We start from the raw sequence: 16,561 nt of genomic DNA on the forward strand, positions 1-16,561 counted from the left end.
GTTTTTTTTTTTTTTGTTTCTTTGTATGTTTTAATAAAACTATAACTGCTTTAGGAGACTTTGATAATGGAAGAATTGTTATTGAACCAGAATAGTGTTCTGGCAAAGAAATATTTCTCTTACCTGCCTAACTCGCAGCAAAAGGCACCATGCATATTATGCAAATGACATGTTTAAATCCTTTTTTGTTAGTGTTCCCCACAGTGAGTGGGAAGGAGACAATGTTATTCACATTTGCCGTCATAATGCAGCAGCATTCAGAAATCAACCAGTATCCACCATGATATTAATGTCACAAATAGAGTGTACATTGTAGTTTTTTTAGTATTTTCATTTTATCCCTGTAAGTCTCTGTACATGCTTACAAAACGATGAAAGATGTCAAGTATTATTTGCACCTTTGCATAGACACAGCTGTCACTCAGTTTCCAGAAGCTGCAGTTAACTTCACACATGGGGCACATGATGGTGGTGTTAGCCTCACAGATCTCTTTACTGTAGATAAACAAGAGAGCCCATCCCAAGAGAAGAAATCATAACAGTTGACGCATAGTTAAGAGGGGAAGCTGACCTCTGTCATGCAGAGCTTTCCACAACAACAGACAATTTAGGGTATTAAGTCTTTGAAGCTTTCTTTTTTAGGAAAGAGGGTTAAATGAGAGCTGGTCATGGTGACGTAAGGTAAATGCAGGGATAAGAGGATTTGCTAGGCCTGACCTCACTTGGCTGGAGTCCATGGTGAAAAGCCCATAGAGGAAGACAAAAAGCCCGACCAGCGCTGCTGGGATCAGCATGCCTGTGTACCAGCCCAGCCAAGCAAAATACAGGCCGATCTTCTCCCCAAAGTACCGTCTGAGACACAGCAGAAAAAGACAGAGATAGAGATTGAGACAGACAGAAAAATAGACAGGTATACAGACAGTCAGAAAAACAGACAGACATGCAGAGAGAAGGGCAGGCTTGCAAAAATAATTCCTTACAATTCCTGCCTATTTTCTTTTGAAGTATGAGTAGGACAATTGTTTAGTATGGCCAAATTTAGTTGACGTCCTTTGGAGGAAACACTATAAGAAAAGCCCCAGAGCTGCTGGCTCTGCAGATTAGCAGGAATGATTTTTCAATCTGCCTCAGTTTTACATCTGAGAGTTCTAAACCAAGCCAAGGTGAGGCGACTCGTCTCCAGTGGCTACCCACTAAAAGAACAGACAAGCTCTGTCACTTTGAGCTGAGCAAACCTCTGATTTACATTGGCGAGGTACAGCCAGAAAACACACAGAAAGAGAAAAAAAATAAGTAGCTCTTATCTGCTGCACTCACTAAAGACTTAGTGGAGGGTTTGACACTAGTGAGGTCATAAGCCTCTTGAAAAACCAACAGTAAAGAATGAACATGGGAACCAGAGAGATCCTTTGTCGTGACTGACAGAACAGTGCTTCAGATCTGAGCTACAGTTCCAACTGAGTATTTAATAATAAATCTTAGATGTAAACCAGTATCCTGTATTTCTGGTTTAGTTAAATATCCACTTTGGCAAAGATTTACGACTGTTAATTGAGTTCAGTATCAACTGCGAGAGCAGCAGTGCATGTTATTCACCGGATGAGGTCCAGAGGCTGGTACTTGTACCAGATTCCCCAGCGTGCCCATCTCTCATATAGCAGGTGCCTGTGGTTCTGGGCCCCATGGGTCTTTATTGGGTGCCTGCTCTTGTAGCTGCCCTGAAGCACAACAGTACTCAGAACATGGGATTTGGCAAAGGAATAACATCACTATGCTAGATCACATTAGCACCCCATAAAAATAGTACCATGGTAAAATGATAATGAACTCACCTCATGAGGGGGAAATGCAGCCTCATAGGTGTTGTTGCCAAGTAACCGATTGATACCTTATGACAGAGAGGACACTTGCATGAATTAACATTTTAACATGATACTCTTGGCATTCATTTTATATGGCTTAGTACTGCCTCGAAACATACTGTACACACATACAGGATGCTTCACTATATGACTCTTAAAATGACACATCAGTGTTACTGCACAGAAATGAAGCATCTTTGTTAAGGTGTAACGCTGGTAGTCAACAAGAATTAGCAGAATCTACAGACATTTGATCCATTGCTGCACCTGATTTCACTAAGGAGCTCTCCTCCTTACCAAGACATGAAATGTAATTAGTGAAATCCTATGTGACTTTACAAGGTGGGTATTTATTTCTAATGCTTTCCTTCTGTTTTAGACTTGAGGAACTTGACAATTATCTTACAAGACTAATACAACCCAAAATGACCAATTTTCACATATGAATATAAACAAAGAAAAAATTATTTTCCCTGAAACGAGTCCACAACATTTCTTAATAATAAATGTGAAGGCAATGTAAGAGGTAATGAAGGAGCAGCGTACTGAAATATCACCAAAACATTGCACTTCTTAATGCCCTTAGGAAGTTAAAGATTATAATCTATTTATCTGTATATTTTTCTTGAATGCCTCTTCATTATGATTTTTTCACACTTATTCATTTAACAATTATTTATTTCCTCTAGTAGGCATTCAGACAAGAAGGCACAGAACATTTGTTTGTATTCTTTTAGCACTGCAAAGTATTTTGGTAGAGCAGAGTAACTCAGTTACAACCCATTATGGTAGAGTAACCCAGTTGCAACCCATTGTGCAAAAGCACCCATAAGTTATTTATCTGTGAATTAGGTATGTATATGTCTACAATAAAACATTACTGCAAATGAACTTTCTATAAGAAAAAGTACTACGATTTTTTTGTGTGTGTATTTTTTACACAGAGATGTTGAAATACAGATGTTAAAAGCACAGGAACATACTGAAAGTACAGGTAGATGTTGAAAGAACAGGTAGATTTTGAAAGCACAGTTAGATGTTGAAAGCAGCAGTCATTTTGACTCCCTAAACAAAAAATATCCTTTAGCATGATAACAACATTGAAACACAATTAAAACCTACTCTGCCCACTTACGAAATGTCCACTTACAGAACAGGGAGAACAAAGACCCACGCTCAACATAACTGAAGTTGTGTAGGATCTTTTTGACTGGAAATTTTAAAAATAGATTTCAAAAGAGAAAGCTTTATCATAATCATCATTATTATTATAATTTTCTCACAATTTTTAAGCAAAAAATAAATAAATTCTACAAACAATTTTCTTGGCTGCCAAAGACTTTTTCCCAGTACTGTTTCCCAGTAGTATAACTGATGGATATAGAGTGGATATAGAGTGGGGAACTAAATGGAGGTAGGAGGTGCTTTAAGGGAAAGCATTAGGGTATACCACAGAGAATAAAATCTTCTCATCGAACTCATTTATACGCTGATCAAACACTCCAGAAAATCCCAGCTTTTATCTAATATATCTCCTTATTATTCTAGGGCCATTCTGTGGTCTTCTTAAAGAATACCTGATACAGCTGATTTTAAGTGTGAGTGGAGCTGCATGATGAATTTGAGCCTTTGGATTACTGATGGATTTAAACTTCCAGATCCAATCAGATCTGGAGTTTTTTTGCATGAGGGATCACTGATATTAAAATATTGGCATGAAAGTCCCTCAGCACTCTAAAAGATGAGACACTAAGAATTCAGTGACAGTCAGCTTCTGTCAAACAAGAACGTGTATGCCATAACATATTAAATAATTAAATAACACTCAGCAAACAGTGCTAGAAATATGCTTACCTTTCATGTTTCTTGCATACATCAATCAAACCAGACAATTATATTTTCCAAAACCAGTGATTGCCATTATATAATGACTGCCATTATATTAAATCGTCAATACAGTTTCTGCACTAACAACCCAGAAGTCAAACTCATCTCAGGAGCCAAAGGTGCTGCTGAAAATATCAGCTTCCAAATAATATGATAAAATCTGTTCCCCTACAAAAACCCTGTTCATTTACAGCACATATTACTGTTTACAGTGCAAGTGAAGTTGAATTTTGTAAAATTAATACATTACACTTCACGTATACATGATAAAGGACAACATGTGATTTAATTTCACTGTTATGTAAATACCCTCCAATAAGAATTTTTGGCAGCAGAGACCTACACTAATAATCAGAACTGACAACCAGTGACCAGGCACAAGTATAAAGACAGGGTAAAAACATGCTTACAGAGCACCAAACCCAGTGTGGGCTAAAGAGCAGATGCCTAACAGACAGGCCTGTGGAGAGATTGTTTCATGTGACTTACCCATCTTGGACTTGCCATCCTCATACTTAGTGCGTTGTAGAACGTGGTGCACTATTCTGCTTCGAGTAGAGTTGGAGAAGAAGGAATCCCTGTTGTTGATGGTAAAACTATGAAATAAGGAAATATGTATTAATTCACCTGCTGGAATTTTCTAGTCATCTTAAAACCAAGATATTGTGGTGCTGTATTCCTTCTATGCTGACAAGTTACAAATCTATAATCCACAGATCACACTTTTCCAGTGGCAAGGATGTGCTATGCCCATGAAGTTACTGAAATTTATGATGGCTTTACAGTACCCTTAGCAGAGACACATACCTAGAATGGCTTTCAACTACAGTTAAATACAGTTAAATACAGGGATTTTAATAAAGATCATAATGGAGAAAAAAATGACATATCTCTCTCCTCTTTCACACTAGTGCATTACTAACTAAAAGTGTGCAGCCTATAGTACAACAGGGTGAATGAAATAACAAAAGATTTAGGGAGTACCGGTTGGGCAACATTTTTATTTATGCAGCATGGGGAGAGAAATTATAGTATTCTATTTATATATCACAGCTGTTGAAGCAGGAAGATCCCATTTCTTAATCTTTTCCCCCCTCCCTCACTGACTTACATTCACTCTTATAGTACTTTTTATATGGGGTTTGCATAGAATTATTGTCCCCAGAAAGAGAGTAAAACACACACACACTAAGAATCTGTATCATCTGTTTCACAGCATGAAGCTGAATATAGGGAGGGTACCTTAGGATGCCAATTTTTTTTGTGTGTGTTTTCCACCCCATCATTCCACGTCTGTGCCAAAGAGATTAGTACTGGCCTGATTCAAATGATTCCCAGGAAACATCATCAAATGTAAGCAGACACAAACCTTTAAGGCCTCTGCCAGGCCCAGCATGCTCTGTTACCAACAGAAACACTGAATTTCTCCCCCACAACTACTCCACACACTCTGACCTCATATCAGGGCACACCAGGGTGAAGTGATTCAAAGGCAGGCAGAGATAGACACGGTTACTCACACACTCAGGAGAATCACAGTGTTTACAGGCTCAGAATGAATGCTGGTTATAAAGCACAGGTAAGTGGGAAGACAGTGGAGAGTCAGAGGGTGTGTGGTTCTGACATTTCATGTTACTGTAGACCTAGGTGCTAGGGGTCATGCGTTTAGATATGAAATAGTATCTGTGGTTTCAATTATGCCACATTTATGATTGTTTTCTAGAAAACTCCATGAGAATGCAAAAGTCATAATGGCCTTTTTATACAGAGCATGTGGACTCTCCATTATACCATATGGAAAACATTAGAAAGGGACACAAAAGCTACACTAAACAGTAAGGCGTCTAATTTCATGGCTGCACTGGACCATTAAAGCCGCTTAACACCTTTTTATTAATTTTGTAGTTATTTGAGAATTTGCTGGATAGAAATAAATGCACTGGAAACAAAGTGGATGGAGTGGCATAAAAGTGAAGTCATTTTGGCTTAAAACTGCTCTTGCGCATGCGCTTCCTCCTCAGACCAGCTCTGAGCACAAACGCAAGTGCAGGTCCAGTATCTTCTTCACTTTAAACTGGCACACAAAGACAGGATTTTGACCATGAACATCTCCCTTCTAAAATATTTCTAATTACTAACTAAATTCAACTGATTCAATTTTATTTACAAGGAGAAACAAATCTATTGTGACTATTAAATGTACATGTAACAGTTAGTGTGTCATTACACACAGAAAATTATAATATAATTTAATATATAATTAGAACAACTGATAGTTTATATATATATATATATATATATATATATATATATATATATATATATATATATATATATTTGCATCACAGTAAAGAACAACAACAACAACAACAGCAACAATAATAATATGTATTGTCATATTTATTGTGGGTTTTAATAATTAACATTACTGTATTATTCTTCTTTGAATGCCACTGGAAGAGCTTCCCAGGCCAGTTAATCTCAATCAGACCTCAGAGGTCTACATTTTCAATGCAATATCTTATGGTGTAGAAACTCTGCACATTCCTGACAAGTATGTTGATTCCCTATTCTATGAATTGTTTTGCTGCCATTCCTCCTTGCTTGCTGCCATGACAAAACTGTCACTGCACTGTAGCCCAGTCCCATACGGCACCCTAGACGCTGTGGTCCTCCTCAAAGTCCACAATTAGATGATGGCAACAACATGCCAACATATAGTGTGCAAGTCAGGACAGACTCTAATATTGTGACAATTGCATGATGCTGCCTCTTATTTCCACTGTTCTTGTGCTACCTATCAACTAATAATGCTTAACAACTAATAATAAATTAGTATAGAAATACATTTAACTTACATCTGGATATTTTCTTCTCTGCCATGATGCTCAGATTGCTCGAAACAAAATCATCCACTCTGATTGGTCCTCACCTGTAACTCACAGAATTTTGGGTAACAGGCTGCTTCTGAGCCAGCATCATTGTGGTCCTCGCCAAAGGCCACAGTAAGGGTGCATAGAGGGTGCTCGTAAGCACCACATAGATCACCAAAATGAGAAGTGAGACACACTACGGCCTTGGAGTCCTAGCGAGTGCACCATGTGGGACTGAGCTTGTATCGCCTGCTCACGCTCGGCTTTTAAAAGGAATGAAAGAAGTTAATCTGATTGGACATTGAGCGGCACCTGTTGATCATGTATTCATGTATTTTTGTAATTGCACCGCGCTGCACTGGCTTAGTGCCTTTGCCACCTGTCATGAAAATAGCAAACGACATTTCTAACATGCTCACATGTGTCTGCACTGCAGTCTTATGCCTCATATCTGTGCTATGACCACAAAAATAGAGCTCTAAAGTAAATATTTTGTGGCACTGAGGGTGAATGGGCATTACGAAAGGGTGAGTGGTGTAAGAGAGGCTCACTGGTGCATTCTCGTCCTGCTAAACGGGGCAGTGTAGCAGTCTGTCTCCTCCAGATCAGGCAAAGCCTCCTTATCCAACTTCATTGGGTTCCTTGGCAGCCAACTCTTTACCTGTCGACATCTCAGATGAAACCAACTATATATTAGAGAGAGAGAAAGAGAGAGAGAGAGAGAGAGAGAGAGAGAGAGAGAGAGAGAGAAATACATGTAAGTGAGAGAATTATAAGAGAAGACGGGATCAGAGATTGATAATAAAAAAGCCATAGAAAAACCAATAAATAAAAAGATCGATGATTTGTGTGCTCTGTTTATAGGTTTACTGACAAGATGAAGACCAGCGATACTCAGTGTAAGCGTTTCCATGGAGACGTCCACAGTAACGGGAGAAAGTATATCCAGCTTTAAGAGCTATGCAGACATTTTACTGCCTTGAAATATGCCTTGGAACTGAGTCAAAAGTCAAATAACCTTTGTCTAAAGTGAACTATCTGAAACAAAACAGTATTTAACTAAGCCCATCGAAGGTGTATATGTTTTATAAAGGCACATGACTCTGTGTGAACTTCAGTTTGAGTCTCATATAATCCAATTTAAAACAAGGAAGATAAACTGAGGTTTATATAAACTGCAGTTCATAGAGACCCAAATGCACTACTAGTCATTATTGCTCTGCATAATTACATATAATCATGTGTGCATATGAGTGACATAAATTATACAAAATGAAAAATTGCTGGATAACCAAGACACATTCAGAGATTTGTTTATCCAGCTTATTATGCTAACCTGCCCATGGTTTTCTTCTTCCAGTCTGAGAAATAGCATTTCTTCCTATAAACAAGAAGACGTTTTAAGATCAACATTACTGTCGTAAAATAATCTTTAATTATTCTATGTTAAGGTTAAGAGTTGCAGCCTAAACAAAGCTCTTAATTAGGACGTAATAGGACACAGCATGAAAAAATATGTGAATAATATGTGATATGTGAAGAGCTTCATGTTCATGTGTCAATTTGCCCATGTGTTTGCATGACATTGATGCAAATAATTTTACATTTTTTTTTATTAAATTGCTTGTTGAGTGTATATTCACAGGTGTGTGTGTTTGTGTGTGTGTGTGTGTGTGGGGGGGGGGGGGGGGGTAGAGAGAGAGAGACAGAAAAAGAGAGAGAGAAAGAGTAAATATAATGTCTATGTTAGGGACCTGTACCTGAAAGGCATTCTGATGTTCATTTGCTCTGCATATTTACATAACGTGTCCCACGGAGCATGTATCTTCACAAACATGATGTCATTGTTGGTCAGAGAGGGCTGAAAGACGGGGAGGTACCATTAAGTCCTGCATCATACACGAATCAGACACATAACTTTGGACTTATTCCTTAAGAGTTACATCTGTAGATATATGATAAACGACTTCATTCATTTTCAAAGGCGGAAGCAAAGATTCCTGGAACGTAATACTTAATGAAGAACAAGACTGCCTTATATTCTAAACTTCCTCTGCAAAAATAGAACAGGTTACTGCAGCTTATTCCCTTCTCACTGTGTGTAACTGCAAAAAGGAAAAAGTAATTCATTCTTCCTCTTGCTCTTCCTCCAGACCCCCAAAGAAAACCCCTCCTAGACTCCTCTGATTTACTTGGACTAATACCTATCTCAGCATCTGTTTCTTTGTCTGACTTTCTGCTTCTTTAGTTAATTATGCCTTTCTCTTTAGTTCAGCAAAAAGCACATACACATTCAGACACTCATACACACACTCATGTAGACACACAAAGGAAAGAGCAAGAGAAAGAAAGAAGAAGAGGATGTTTCTGAATGTAATCAGGAAGCATTCATGCAGTATGTCAGCCCTTATTTGTTATCTGGCCTGAGAGCTCATTTCAACCAGAATCGAATTTCCACTAAGACCATTGGCATTTCTCCCACTGCATATACTCAGAACCAGCAGATTTGGGCTCGGTTTTATCTTGCAGCTTCTAAAAACACATTTGATTACCAAAAACATAATAGGGGAAGATCCAAAAACCCTTGACACTAGGACAGTATATACTGAATTTTCCAGAAACTACTGAAAAATTAAGTAGTTGCATTAAGAGAACTTGAGAAGGTACAGGCATTATTCAGTTCATGATGTGTAGACCCAATTTTCTGCAGGTGAGTTGCCACTAGCTACACAAGTAAATATAGTGACTTAAATCCAGGGTAATATACAATACTACTAAATTAAGTATGAAATTGAAATCGAATGTTTAAAATTAAATTGAGTGGCATTCACATAGGCTTGTAATATGTATATGAAAGTTTGGGAGGAACATAATCAAACGATTACTTCTTGCCATTAGTATTTAAGCATTAAAGTTAACTCTCATCATGTCAATGTCAGCTGAGGGAACATAAACATAAAAACATCCCCACTGTTATGCAAGACAGTAATGCATTAATGCAGTGAAACAGTGAAACTGTTATGCAAGACAGCAGTGCAGAACCAAAATGTCCTGGCTGTGTAAGGTCCAAACTACAGGATTGTACCTCTTTCTCCAGCATCAGTCCCTCTGCACGCAGGTTTCGTTCAAAAGTGCACCTCTTCTCAACCTGAGCACTGGACTTCTTATACACCAGAATATAGTCAATTCGCTTCTTGCCATCTCGAAACATAAGCCCAGAAGGATTTGCTGGATTATGCCCCTGATAATAATAATATGCATTAAACTTAGGGAAAAAAAATAATAATAAAACTTCCAGAATGTCAGAGCAGCATTTGAACATATCAGAAGTAGTGAATATTACAGACACCTTTGGGCTATTCTACTTTAGACTCCAGTGCAAAAATAAATACAATGCAACAAACCAGAATAGATGAGAAGCACCACATGGCTGAAGATGCAGGTGTCTTTGATGAGTCATGCTACAGGTAAGAGTGTGAAGCTGTGCAGCTGAGGAGTCTGGACTGCTACGTGGGCATACTAAACGTGGGCGAAGCAGAGCAGGACGATCAGCCGTGTACCTGCACAGAGCCAGCACGGACATCCAGCTTGCCCCTCCACACTGGCTTCTGCTGTATGAGGAGAGACTCGTCTGCTCTGGACTCATACGTTCTTGTCTCCGTCTCCACTACATGCTGATCCTTACTAGAATCTGGCATTGAAATACAGAGAGAGAGAGAGAGAGAGAGAGAGAGAGAGAGAGAGAGAGAGAGAGAGAGAGAGTGTGTGTTTTAGTTATCCATTATATATATATATATATATATATATATATATATATATATATATATATATATATATATATATATATATTCAGCATTTTAAAACAATATATGCAGTACACAGATTGATGGAAAATACATCAAAAGATGTATCTGTTCATTATTCTTCAGAGCTGGACATATACACACACTTTTCACATACCCACACACAAACACCTTCCCCTGTGCTGATTTACAGAGTTTAAAGGCAAATTATCCGGATTATGCCCTGTGCTGTTTTTGGCCTGTTCTCTGTCTTTGGTCTTATCTCTGCTCTATCCTCCTGAGAGAGGCTAGCAGACCTCTCTGTATCATGAGAATAGGCAGTAATGTCCCCTCTGATATGAAGAGCTGCCTGTCTCTGGTTGTGTTTCATAAGCCCGATATCTGGGTTTCCCATGCCACATGCCTGAGGAAGAGTTTAAGAGATCGCGAGCATGACAATATGAGGGCTTGATTTACAAGACCATGGTGAAGATGATGATGCTTGAGATAAGGAAGATGATAATAAAAACTGATACGAAAAACTATGACATGTTATACATTGACACACATGATATAGTTTCATTCAGCATTTTGCTATGAAGTCATTCCAAATTACCATAACAAGTATAATATAAGGGCATGGCAGTAACGTGTAGTAATTTTGTAATCTTAGTTTCCTTAGAATAGTGTCAGTGTAACAGAAACTTCTCACTCTGCCCTTTGCAATTAACTCCAGGTTAATCAATTTATCTGCCCTGTAATTACATCAGTGTGCACTTCCCCTGTATAAAACTCAGTCCTCTGTGTCACAGAAACAAACCATCAGTGAATAGCACAACTAACAGTGTGTATATATATATATATATATATATATATAATGAATGCATCATGTTTTTAAGAAGGTTATTTAAGACGGTTATTATAAAATAAAATAATTAAAAGCAAATGAGAAATATTTTTCATGCATTAGTCCTTTTGCTGTTGCAAATGAATGAGTATGATTTCTCGTGTCCTCCTGGCAATCCAACCTTGTCAGTGATTTGTTGCTGAATAAGACAAGTACTGTTAAATCAAGGAGGGTTTCTTCACTCATGCGCTGCAGTTTTCCTTCAGAGAAACTTACACCATTAAACACACTATAAGCCAGCGGGAATGAAAGATAATTCCGGTCCTTAAGCAAAAATGCTGAAGACCATGTCACATGCCATTTAGAAACAAACTATATCCATTGGGACATGAAGCCTGGGGACTAGGAATTCATAACCCAAGAGTTTTTTGACCTAGAGTAGTGATTCTTTACCATAGACCAATAAATGATGAAATAAATGACCATATGAATCCAGCTCAAAATGGAAGTCCTGATCTAACTTTAGCACCAATTGTTTTAATTATCTTATAAAGGTTCACACCACTGTAACAGCTTCATACTGCAGCTTAGAAAGCAAAAGCTATAAATTGCACATGGGCTAAATAGTGGGCATTTGAGAACCAGCTCAGACAATGGGGACCAAATCTTTATTTTACACAGACTACAACTTAGGATAAATAACTGAATTAGAGAGTTAGAATGAGACTAAGTACAGAGACACTTGTGACTCAGGAAAACCTATGGCTTTACTGCCATCATGTAATTTCCTGCATCCCTTTGTTATATAATTTAATATACTTTTAATAAATCTCTTGACATGCCAACAACACACTGAATAAATGTAAAATGGCATTTTTTTGTCTGCTGTGATGTCTTGACATCATGAAAAGCTTTTTACAGGCTAATATGCCAAATCTCTCTGATTGGACATGATGTGACTCAGTGAAGCACTGTCGTGCTGGTCTTCTTACCTTTTGGAACCACCTTACATGACATGTAAATGATGGAGGAGTAACAGATAAATTCCCCTACAGATCATGAAAAAAAAGTGAATACATGATGCATTTGAACACAAAAAAAGATCAATATAATAATAAAACACATAATGGGTGAATGGATCCATTCTAGGATTCAACAGAGTGATTGGCCTACATCAGGAAGCAGGGTGTGTACCAGGCTAGTTCTGTCACCCACTGAACAAAAGCATGTTTGAAAAGTAAGAACTCTCAGCAGTAAGTGCATGTGCATATGCGTGTGTGTGTGCGTGTGCGTGTGTGTGTGTATGTGTGTTTGAGTGTGTGTGAGTGTGTGTGTGTGTGTGTGTGTGTGTGTGTGTGTGTGTGTGTGTATGTGTGTGTGTGTGTGTGTGTGTGTGTGTGTGAGTGTGTGTGTGTGCGTGTGTGTGACCAAGAGGGAGACCCCACTAAGAGCACAGGATATCATGAAACATGGGCACCTGCTGAAATGGCAGTAGGAGGGACATTCATTTGTATAAGGAGAGGTTCAGTTTAAGGCTGGTAATTTATCTAAATAATGTTTTAATAAGAACCTAACATGGCATTTACCAATCATTCTAACATGTTTCATTTTTGTACTACCATGACTTCAGAGTTGTGAATTGCTCAAACTGTACCAAAGGTGACAGCAAACTTTAGAAGAACTGTGGTTTTCTAAAATTCCTTCTGGAACCAAGTAGATAGATACAATGCAAACAAGCAATTCATCTTTATGTGATTGTGAGTGTGCATGGGTGTTACAGTACCTGTAGGTGGTGGGGTGATGTGTGTGCATGAGGCACTAACACTGTGGTTATTTTCGGTTGCTTTGGGCTCCGGACTCAGAGGCACAGACAGGAAGTGGTTGAGGTTTTGAGGATGTGTCTGACTTTGAGCCAGACAGGGCAGACTGCGTCGTGACGGCTTCAGGGTCTTCTCCTTCAGGATCTCACTGATGCTGTTGTGCATGCCTGCAGGGGAGTACCTCACAGTTAATACAATAAGGTTAAGGATCACTTCAAGAACAATCAGCATGCAACATTAACTAAATGTATAAGAAGTACTAGGGCCATATTTATATAGTCTGGCAAAGGGGAAGCAACTGTCTGGCTGAAAAGTTTAGTTCTGTGCAGTTTTTTTTACATATAAAAGCAATGGAACGTTATGCATACCAAGTGCTTCTTCTTATATAAAAAGTCTGACTAATATATTATTCACTTAATAGAATGTTATGAGAAAGCTCTTGATCATGACTAAACCCCTCATGTGTCAATCTTAAGACCTTAGAGGAAGTAGGCCAGCATCTGTTAGTTGGTGCCCCATCTGGCAAATCAATGCAAAGATAATAGCTAAGGAACCAATTAAAAATCATTTTTGCACCACACAATCATAATTACCATCCTTGAGATATCAAAACTGAGAGATATCGAGAGATTCCAGGAGAGACAGGAGGATTTGGAAAGCATGTACAAATACAGAAAAATGACACTCAGCCTTCCATAGGATCCTTCTACAGGCAACGAACCAGGAGTGAACTTTCTTTTAGTACTGGTGCTGTTTATGCCATTAGTTTAAGCCTCACTGTCATTTGTATAATTAGCCTACTGTGAACCAGAGAGGTTCAAGCAGCATTGACTGGACTTATGATTATGACCTTGTTACTTAGGGTAAGTCCATCACTTGTGAAATGGTGTAAGCCAATGAAGAACAATAGGAGAGATCGTGCTGCTTCTGCTGTACATGAATACAACCTACTGTCTGCAGTGGAAACTTCCTGAGAGTGACCATTTGGAGAACTGCTCCAATGATTTCTCTAATTTTTCTCACAGAGACTCTCTCTCTCTCTCTCTCTCTCTCTCTCTCTCTCTCTCTCTCTCTCTTTATCTCTCTCTCTCTCTCTTTTTCTCTCTCTCCCTACCACCCTTAAGTGTGGAAGCCTTATGGAAACACCTCTCATATGGAAACCAGGAAAAAAAATGGATTAATAAATGCATTATTGTGCAAGCCTGGGCTGAGGATGGGAGCTAGACAGATAGAATGTATAAGACAAAGTGTGCAAGAAGAAAGCGAGAGAAAGAATGAAGGCAAATATCTGGGGATTTCTAATGCTTTCAGTGTATTTACTATTGTATAACTGAAGTAATTGAAACGGTTGCAGGTATGAAGATAACAAATTGAGTGGCATGTAGGCTACAATAACAATGTGTGAATGCATGTTTACATAACCCGTACCAACAAATTGTGGCCTTACTCAATATCAGTTCTCATTTGCACCATTACAAGAATCAAAATCTGCTGAAGTGCTTAATGTATTTGGAGGAGGAAAAGACGACAGTTAAAGCTTAGTAAACTTCACTTTGGACTTAAAAGGCATTTACATTCATAATTCATACAGAGACAGCAAAGGACTCCTGGACATCATCTTCACAAGAATCCACAATAGGGCTAAGTACAACAGCTTCACAAATCTAACGGGGTTGAGTAGCCATCACAAGTTTCTTTCTTGGCTCTGTAGTTGCTATGGAAAATAGGCTTGGTCAGCTCTTCAGAAGCTGGACTAATAGCTTATTCTAAAATATTCAGCTCCATAGCTCTGTCTTTGATTCTGCTCTCTGCGAAATGTCTGTTACTGACTTGTTCTTTAAACATTACAACAGTACAGGCTCCTTGCAGAACCTGTAACTTATAAGCCCTTAGGCTATCCCCCTTCTCATCACACTCATTATCAAAATAGAAGCTAATTACTTCTGTTTTGCAAGCTAAGTTTTAGCAAGTTCTGCTATTTTCAAAATTATGGCAGACTTGTTTTGTTTTTGTTTTTTCAAAAAAAGATGGGGTTTGCCACAAAAAGTTTTGAAGCCCTTGGGAGACCACAGTAATGGATGAATAAAGAATATTTGATCATAAAGCACTGTATTGGTTAAGACACATCTCCAAAATGCAGGCATTATCTCCACCAGCACAGATTGCTAAAAAGTGCATGAAAGCCGCTGTGATTATAGTAATGAAATTAGCAAAGTGTGAAGAAATAAAAGATTTCAGGCGTACAACAAATACCAAACACAGTTTTATTTAATGCAAGGACTAATGTATAATGAGGGCTGTGACTGCTTTATAGTTCACTCATTATAACTGATATTTTGAACTTTAACAAAGTTACTGTTTTATATCAAAACAAATACTACACTAAATTCAAATTAAACTTTATCTCCTCTCTCTCTCTCTCTCTCTCTCTCTCTCTCTCTCTCTCTCTCTCTTGTGTGTGTGTGTGTGTGTGTGTGTGTGTGTGTGTGTGTGTGTTAGTTTCCATTAACCTTGAGGACATAAATGTCCTCACTTTCTAGGGAAAACAGAAAAATAGGTGAATGATTTTTAGAAAAAAGTTCGTTTTTTATTTAATAATTGAAAAGCTTACTACAGCCGTTTTTGGTAGCTGATCTTAATGTTAGAGTCAGGTTTAGGTTTAATTATAGTACATTCTTACTAGAGGTTTTCCTTTTTGAAAATATGAATAAATATTATATATATATATATATATATATATATATATATATATATATATATATATATATATATATATATATATATATATATATATATATATAATTTTATTTTTTTTGTAAAGGTTCTGAATATCAAACCATGTTTTGCACTGATATATTACCAACATTATAATCATATAAATTTAAAAATATTTTAAAAATAATTTTGATTGTCTGTATGTGCATGCCTGCACCTGTGTACATGCAATTAAGCTTCTGTATATCCAACTGAATGTTAAACACAAAAAGAAAATATTTATGTTTCATATTGGAATGATGTGTTTAAAGTAACCAAGCTTTGCCAATTCACATAAAATGGTTTGATTCTAAGATGCATGGATTTACACTGTTTTAAAAAGTAATTAGCAAAAGTTATTAGGCTAGTTGAAAGGATGAATAATATCAACTGAATGAAGACGATAATGCTAAGAAATATACACTGACACAACCCATACAGATCTGAAGATACACAGACTAAAACTGACCTAAAAAAAATATTTTTAGTAGTAATTCTCCACTGAAAACATACCTTGTGTCAAGGTTTTTCATAAACTGGTGTCTAAAATTTGATCAAAAAGCATGCAAAAGCAGAAAGTGAGATCCTTTACACTTCACAATGTTACCAATAGCAAAATCCAAGAACAAGTGTAAAGAACTCTGTAACTTTCCCACCTTGAGGATATAGCTTGAGGATGTCTGGTGAAAGGAAACAAGGTCAATGGGTTGTATGGCCAAAACCCCTCCCTCCCTCC

At 37.7% G+C, this 16,561-nt stretch overlaps 1 protein-coding gene across 2 annotated transcripts in view; it reads right to left on the reverse strand.

Moving 5' to 3' along the window:
* The window catches only part of ano3 (anoctamin 3), a 43,130-nt gene that overhangs the window by 20,827 nt on the left and 5,742 nt on the right, over positions 1-16,561 (reverse strand). For both annotated transcript variants that reach the window (XM_027003174.2, XM_027003173.2), the window contains exons 2-12: positions 13,035-13,238; positions 10,183-10,313; positions 9,708-9,863; positions 8,383-8,483; positions 7,959-8,003; positions 7,174-7,308; positions 4,239-4,345; positions 1,833-1,888; positions 1,597-1,718; positions 718-852; positions 399-495 (exon numbers count right to left, since the gene is read on the reverse strand). In XM_027003174.2, coding sequence (XP_026858975.2) covers positions 399-495; positions 718-852; positions 1,597-1,718; positions 1,833-1,888; positions 4,239-4,345; positions 7,174-7,308; positions 7,959-8,003; positions 8,383-8,483; positions 9,708-9,863; positions 10,183-10,313; positions 13,035-13,238 — 1,289 coding nt within the window. The remainder of the gene's footprint in view (positions 1-398; positions 496-717; positions 853-1,596; positions 1,719-1,832; positions 1,889-4,238; positions 4,346-7,173; positions 7,309-7,958; positions 8,004-8,382; positions 8,484-9,707; positions 9,864-10,182; positions 10,314-13,034; positions 13,239-16,561) is intronic.

The sequence above is a fragment of the Electrophorus electricus genome, chromosome 2, assembly GCF_013358815.1.
Source record: "Electrophorus electricus isolate fEleEle1 chromosome 2, fEleEle1.pri, whole genome shotgun sequence".
In the NCBI taxonomy this organism is placed as follows: domain Eukaryota; kingdom Metazoa; phylum Chordata; class Actinopteri; order Gymnotiformes; family Gymnotidae; genus Electrophorus; species Electrophorus electricus.